The following is a 6,606-nucleotide window of genomic DNA, read 5'->3' as shown; positions in this document are numbered from 1 at the left end:
TCCTGCTGCTCCTGAGGATTAAGTCTGGTTCCCGCAGGAAATTTCAGACCCACACCAAGGCCAAGCTTCAGACCACAAGGAAAAGGTGTCTTGATCCAGCCAGATATTTAAAGCAGGGTGTGGAAGCAGAGCGAGGAATTGCAGAAGTGTGTGTGACAAGGTCGACACCAGGGGTCAGGCCACCCGCCAGCCTGAGGCTCTTACCTGAACACGATAAGTAGGGGGAGGGGTTATGCAGAAGGAAGCTGATGGAAGACTGGTCACTGGGCCAGATACCAGCCTCAAAGCCTCCTGACCTAGCTGTTTCTGCCTCCAAAACACTGGCCCAGAAATGACAACACCTCATCAGCACCCCGACCTCCCCAGACAACCCCTTCCACCCAGTCTGCCTCATTCAGGAACTGCAGACACACAGTATGGGATTTCTGTCTGCTTTATGCTGAGAGAGCCAAGACTTCATCCAAAGGTGTGTTGGGTTGGGGGAGAGAGATGATAAAAATAGGGTGATCCCGAGACTCAGTAAACATGTGCAAGACCCCCAGACCCCAAAGGAATGGAGGAGCAGCCGGTTCTGGGCCGGGACGCAGCCTGGGCCCCTTTCTCCAGAGCACATGTCTTCAGCTAAAGGGCTTCACCAGCTTCATGGCAGCATAGTTCTAGGAGGAAGAGACAAGGAAACAGACACATGGTAAGCCCTTTAGGGAAAACACAGTGGGAGCGGCCCTTATTTGGGGCTGACGGTAAAGCTGCAGGTAGGTAGCTGGGACCCTGAGTCTTTACCACCTGCCCACAGCCTGCCCTTGCCACCCACCACCCACGGCGGGCTCCATACTCCACCCTTACGACACTCCTTATCCATCAAGCAAAGCCAACCCAGGCCGTTTCCATAGACCCCTACTCTCAAACCCACAGACAGAAGGCCCAGGACTAACTCATCCCCAAGCCAGAGAGTAGGGCGTAGGTACATAGGACAACTCAGCAGTGGCTAGCATCAGAGCTGGGTTACCCTCCACAAAGCCATTCCTGCTGTGGCCCTGACAGGAGCCTCCCCTCCCCACCACCCCTCTCAAACACCATGAAAACACACAACACAGGGCTCCTAATTGGGACAGTATGTTCTCTAGCGCCGGCCTGGAAAGCCAACTCTGGAAACAAAGCTGGCCCTCCTTCCCCGCCAAATCGCTTCTGCCGCCCCAATCTGGCCCTGCTCCCAGCAGGCTCAGAGGGGCCAAACAAGTCAGAAGGCCCCCCCACCCCTCCTAGGGAACTCTCCAAGACAGTGGGGGTGGTCCAATAGGGCTGGAGCAGTTCCACTTCGGGTACCCTGCACTGGCTAGAGCAGGCCCTCTGCCCTACCTGGCTGAAAGCAGGTGAACAGACAGGCCCAGGTACAAGACGGACCAAGTGATGAGGGACTTGGATAGACAGAGACAAGATTCTGAACTGTAGCCTGTGAGCCAAAGGTGTGCAGCCTAATCCTGCTGGCCCCTGGGGCCTGAAGCCCTGGCCCGGATCCGCCTGTGCGCCACTTGCTGCTCTGGGAGGTCAGGGCATGAAGAAGACAGTCCAGGAAAATGAAGGGAGTGTAACTTAGACATGCGTCCAGGCAACAGAGAAGTCCGTCACCTCAGAGTGCCGGAACTGCTCCTCAGCTGTCTTCAGGAACAGAAAAGCCCCAAGAAGAGAAAGGACCGGCCTTTCTTCCAGCCATGGCCCTAAGATAGGCTCTCATGGTCCTCATGGGGCACGGCCAAGCTAGGCAGGAGCTGGGTGGGCACCGAAACAGCCGTGGTGATGCCACCTGGGACATGCTCCTCCCCTTTAGGTCCTTAAATAAGGAAGGGACCCCATTTAACATGCTTGAAAAGACAAACAGAACCTGACCTGAAGCATGAGAAGGTTGGGGCTCCTCTAACCCAGACCCTTCCACACATAAGGTCACACACATACAAGTCGGCAGAGCCCATGCTCTGGGTCTACGAATGGCCTGTCTCCTACAGCAGTGCGTACTCCATCCTTACTATGGTAGACTTCTTGCTGAGCTAGCACAGACTCTGCATCCTACAAGTTTCCTAGTTACACGGACGTTTGACGTTCCTTGGGCCATACCTGGAGAAGCCCTGCTTTCTAACGCTCTGCCTCACACCTTCTCCTCTGTGCCCAGGCCCTCCCTGCCTGGGCACAGACACCTACTCACTCAAGCCACCCCATTCTCTGAGTAGATTCTGACCATAACAACAGAAATAGTGACCTGAGTCAGGCCAGAAGAAGGGACGGCACCCTCCCCCGCTGCTCGGGGAGACTTGACTATGACGCTACATTTTTTGTCTTCTTTTCCTTAATGTGTCCCTCCACATGACACAAACGTCAGTCCTCACAGCCTGGACCCACCCAGGACGCCAGTCAGTTTGTCTAGTTGACTTTAGCTTCCTGCCGATTCTGGCAAACACTGCAGGAGCCAGGTGGCCACAGCCAGCACACAGTGCCCAGCACGTACCCACAGCCATCGGCCATGCCATTAAAGGCTTTCCTGCCATTGTGGCCTCGAAGGCAGCTGGGAACTGAGCAGCCAACCTGGGAAGTCCCCTCCGCTGCTCCTTAAGGTTTGTGCAGGTTGGGGCCATGCAGGATGATCTGTGGTCTTGACTTCCCTCCCGGAGGCAAGGGGCACTGAGCAGGCATCCCAGTGCCTGGCTCTCGGCGGAAGAGGCCTTTGTAGCCATTTCCTCCTGCCGGGAGTCCCAGAACCCACAGTGCATGTGGGGATAATCTTCCAAGCAGCTTCTCCGGGCTGAGATGGTGACCAGGATGCCATGTGGACCTCAGTGGTAACCAAGTCAAGCCATGGTCACGAACTGCACACAGATGGCTATGCAGCCTACAGCCAGTCCCTTCCCCTCTCTGGACCTGTTGTAGCTTTGAAGTGTTGATGTTAAAAGTTTGGAGTTGGAGCTATGGCTCAGTAGTTAAGTAGTTAAGTTCTGTTCCCTATACTCATGTTGGGCAATTCAGGATCGCTTATAATTGGAGCTCCAAGAGAGCTGATGATGCTTTCTTCTGGCCAACATGGGCATCTGCATACATGATGCGCGCGCGCACACACACACACACACACACACACACACACACACACACACACAGAAAAATAAATCTAAATAAATAAATAAATGTTTGGTTTTTCCAATCTAAAAATAACATGAAATCTCTAGTGACAACCTGACAGTACTTCAACATCTTCAAGGCCGGAAGTGTGAAGAAACACAGGGGGGCTAGGCATCTCAGGGGCCTTTGAGAGCTGTGAAAGCCAGAGGCAGGGAGAGAACAGAGGCTTGCCCTACAGCCACCACAGGCAGAGCCAGGTAGCTAAGGACCCACTGCCCTGAATGGTGTCTCTTTGCCAGATGCCAGTTGACATCTTACTAGATAAAAGAGACCTTAAGTATGCACCCTTCCACTTAGAAGCTCCTGGGCTAGGGTCTCCTTATTCCAACTTTCTCCAGGCTCCCACCCTACCAAGGACCTCAGAGGACCCAGCAAGTGCTGTATTCTGTTCCATCACTTCGTAATTCCTTTTCCCCACTCAGCTCTACTCTACCCTTCAACAAACTCCCTTGCCACCCTAGGCCCAAGCCGCTTGTTGTATGAATTTCCTCCAAACTGACCTTGTTAAAGCTCAGGAAGCAAACAAAACTTACAAGTCTCAGGATGCTCCTGAAACTTACAAGATTCACAAGTCCTTCCCCAAGGTTATTCCACTAACACAGGTGCTAGGAAAGAGAGACTCTCTTTCCAATGGAGCTTTCTGTGCAAGTCATACTGGAAGCTCCAGGGATGCAGTTTCTGAATGTTCCCCACCAGGCTGGAGTGGGCTTTTCAGTGGTAAAACCACCACTGATTCTAACTAGTGACCTGGTTGCCATCAGATTTGGGGAGCACAAGAAAAACAAGGGACTCCCCCAAGGAAGCATCTCCCCACATCAGGCCTGCTCACCGGGAAGGCGTAGACAAAGATGCCCAGGAAGAGCAGGAGTATGAAGAGGATGATGAAGAGGATGATGGCACACCGGAAGCGTCGCCACAAGATGAACTTCATGGTCTTGTACGGGGAGGTGAACCACAGGAAAGAGGTGTCAGGGCGCCTGGAAGTGAGATCCCAGGGGTCAGCTGAGCACCTCTGCAGGACTACTGTTTCCCCCAGACACTGCTACCAGCTGGGACAGTGGGTCAAACAGCCTGGTATCGATGAGGAGCCCCCTGCCCCCAGGCCCTCAGCCCCTCCTCTCAGAGCTCTGCTGAGATGATGCTTGCCTGTGTCTCCTGTGTTCAAGCTGATGCTGAGCCCTGTCTTTAGGACACCTTCCTCATGGCTCTCTCCCCTTCCGAACCCATTCTCAGTCATAGATGGAATGCTTGGGAGTGTGTGGAGGAAGGTCCAACTGTGTTTTCAAGTGCTGAGTTCATTGCCTTGAGAGCTGCTTACTGCTCTGCCATGGGTATTGTTAGTGTTGAACTAGCTCCTGTAATCGTGAGATGAGAAGGAATGTTCCCCAATTATCCCTGATTGGCTGATTAAAAGGTCTATACCTGGGCAGGGCAGAAGGAGGCAGGCGTGGCTAAGGTTCTCAGGCTTTGGAGACAGAAGGATCACAGGAGAGAGACAGGTAGTAGAGGAGGAAGGAAGCAGGAGCCTTGATGGATTAGTGTGGAGAGAAGTTCTTGGCTGGATCATAATGGATGGAGGAAGTTGGCCCAAATGAAGAACATTAGCAAGTGTTTTAGGCTTATAGGTGGGAGGTAGCCTAAACAGAAATTATTAGAGCAGATGGTGTGGGATGGGGGCTTGAGAGGTAAAGACAGCTTAGGAGGTAATATCTGCCATGCCGGAGGTGATACAAGGCTATTCTAAAATCTATCAGGTGTCTGTATCTTTTAATGATTATAATAGTGGGTTATAGATAACACTGCCACAATAATTATAGGGCTAATAATAAATATTACTAGACCATACTTTTAAATTAAGAGCAACAGGAGTAGGGCTGAGCTTCTAGGACACCCTGTTTGGTAAGTGAGAGTATGCTGGGCCACAGATAAGCCAGGCTGATTGCCCCTCATACACAGCTGGGCTGGATTCTGGATGATGGAGAGTAGAGGAGCCAGCAAAGCCCATCTTCACTCATTCACTCCTAAGGAAGAACTGCAAACCCTCCCCTCTGCCGGTACACAGACAGCTTTGTGTCTCAATCTTGTCCTTTTTTAACATCTGCTGGCTCTAGCCCTGGGTCTTGGAACTTTCTCCTTTGTGCATCAAATCCCAGCATCCTGGGGCGAAGGGACCTCTCCCTGCTCTCTAACCCCACAGAATGTGGACATTATCCTGATGAAGTAAGCCATCTATGCTCACTTTCAAGAATACCATGGTGGGTGGTGCCAAATAGAGCCCTGAGCTGAATTCCAAAAGCGTCTTCAGCAACTGCCCAGGAGGATGGAGAACTTGAGCTTCTTGTCTTTTGTTTCCTAGCTGGAATGAGTGCATTTAATGCTGGTGAGCTAAGTCTTGTCTACGAAATGGAGGTGACTTCCCAGCAGGGAAGGTTCCAGGACATTGCACGCTAATGCACTAGAGCCCGCTTGTCATGAAACCCACAGGGAACTGCTTCCATGGGGCCTGCTTCTTTTTGCTTTGTTTGTTTGTTTTAGTGTTTCGGATTCTGAGACAGTGTCTTGCTACATAGCCCAGGTGGCCCAGGACCCCTATCCTCCTGCCTCTGCCTTTCTATTGCCAGGACAGCAGACAGGTACCTTGTGCCTGGCTTTGCACCTGCTTCATAAATGACCTGAAAAGCCGTGTCCACTGAGGCTGTGCCCATGGCCTGCATCTCTCCAAACCACGGAGACTATGTGGCCTCTGTGAAGCTGGGCACTGGGTACCTTCTAGGCGGCAGTGGCCTGCTTCCTGGGGCAATCAACTAACCTTGGATCCTCTAGCTTCGGATTCATGTTGGGTTCATCCCGACCCTGGCCAGCGGGCCGTTCCTCATGTTCACTCTCTGCAACAATCTCCAGGGTCATTTCCAGCTTTCCCTGTGGACATCGACAGAGCCTGATTGGGGCCTCTGGCCAGTGACCCAGAGCTGAGCCAGGCCAGGCCAAACAGAAGGACTACGTGGCTGTGTTAACTTTTTCAAACGTAGGGTTGTGGTGAACCGTCTGCAGTGATGACTCAGCAGTTAGAGCGCTGACTGTTCTTGCAGAGGGACCTGGTTAATTCCCTGCTCACAGAAAGCTGGTGATTCACGACCACCATACCCTCTTCTGTCATCTGTTGGACCTTGTACGCACATGGTATGCATGCATATACTCAGGCACAAGCATAAACATCAAATAAAAAACAGTTTCAGAGTTAGCATCAATTGCCTATTTGACACAAAATAAAGTCAAATGGGAAGAGAGACTCAACTGAGGAATTGTCTAGAAAAGATTGAGCATATCTGTGGAGTATTTTCTTAATTATCAGTGGACATGGGTGGTGCTGTTCCCGGGAAAGTGTCCCTGGGCGGTATAGGAAAGGTAGCTGAACAAGCCAGAAGAGACAAGTAAGCAGCTCCC

The 6,606-nt window shown here is 52.0% G+C and overlaps 1 protein-coding gene across 1 annotated transcript in view; it reads right to left on the bottom strand.

Moving 5' to 3' along the window:
* Positions 1-417: 417 nt before the first annotated feature.
* Positions 418-6,606, bottom strand: part of Dysf (dysferlin) — a 114,751-nt gene continuing 108,562 nt past the window's right edge. The window contains exons 28-30 of the mRNA XM_055596386.1: positions 5,972-6,081; positions 3,992-4,139; positions 418-656 (exon numbers count right to left, since the gene is read on the bottom strand). Coding sequence (XP_055452361.1) covers positions 618-656; positions 3,992-4,139; positions 5,972-6,081 — 297 coding nt within the window. The 3' untranslated portion in view covers positions 418-617. The remainder of the gene's footprint in view (positions 657-3,991; positions 4,140-5,971; positions 6,082-6,606) is intronic.

The sequence above is a fragment of the Psammomys obesus genome, unplaced genomic scaffold, assembly GCF_907164565.1.
Source record: "Psammomys obesus unplaced genomic scaffold, mPsaObe1.curated_primary_1811, whole genome shotgun sequence".
NCBI lineage: Eukaryota > Metazoa > Chordata > Mammalia > Rodentia > Muridae > Psammomys > Psammomys obesus.
Note: the sequence above shows the minus strand (reverse complement) of the source record. Positions and strands in the feature narration are given on the sequence as shown.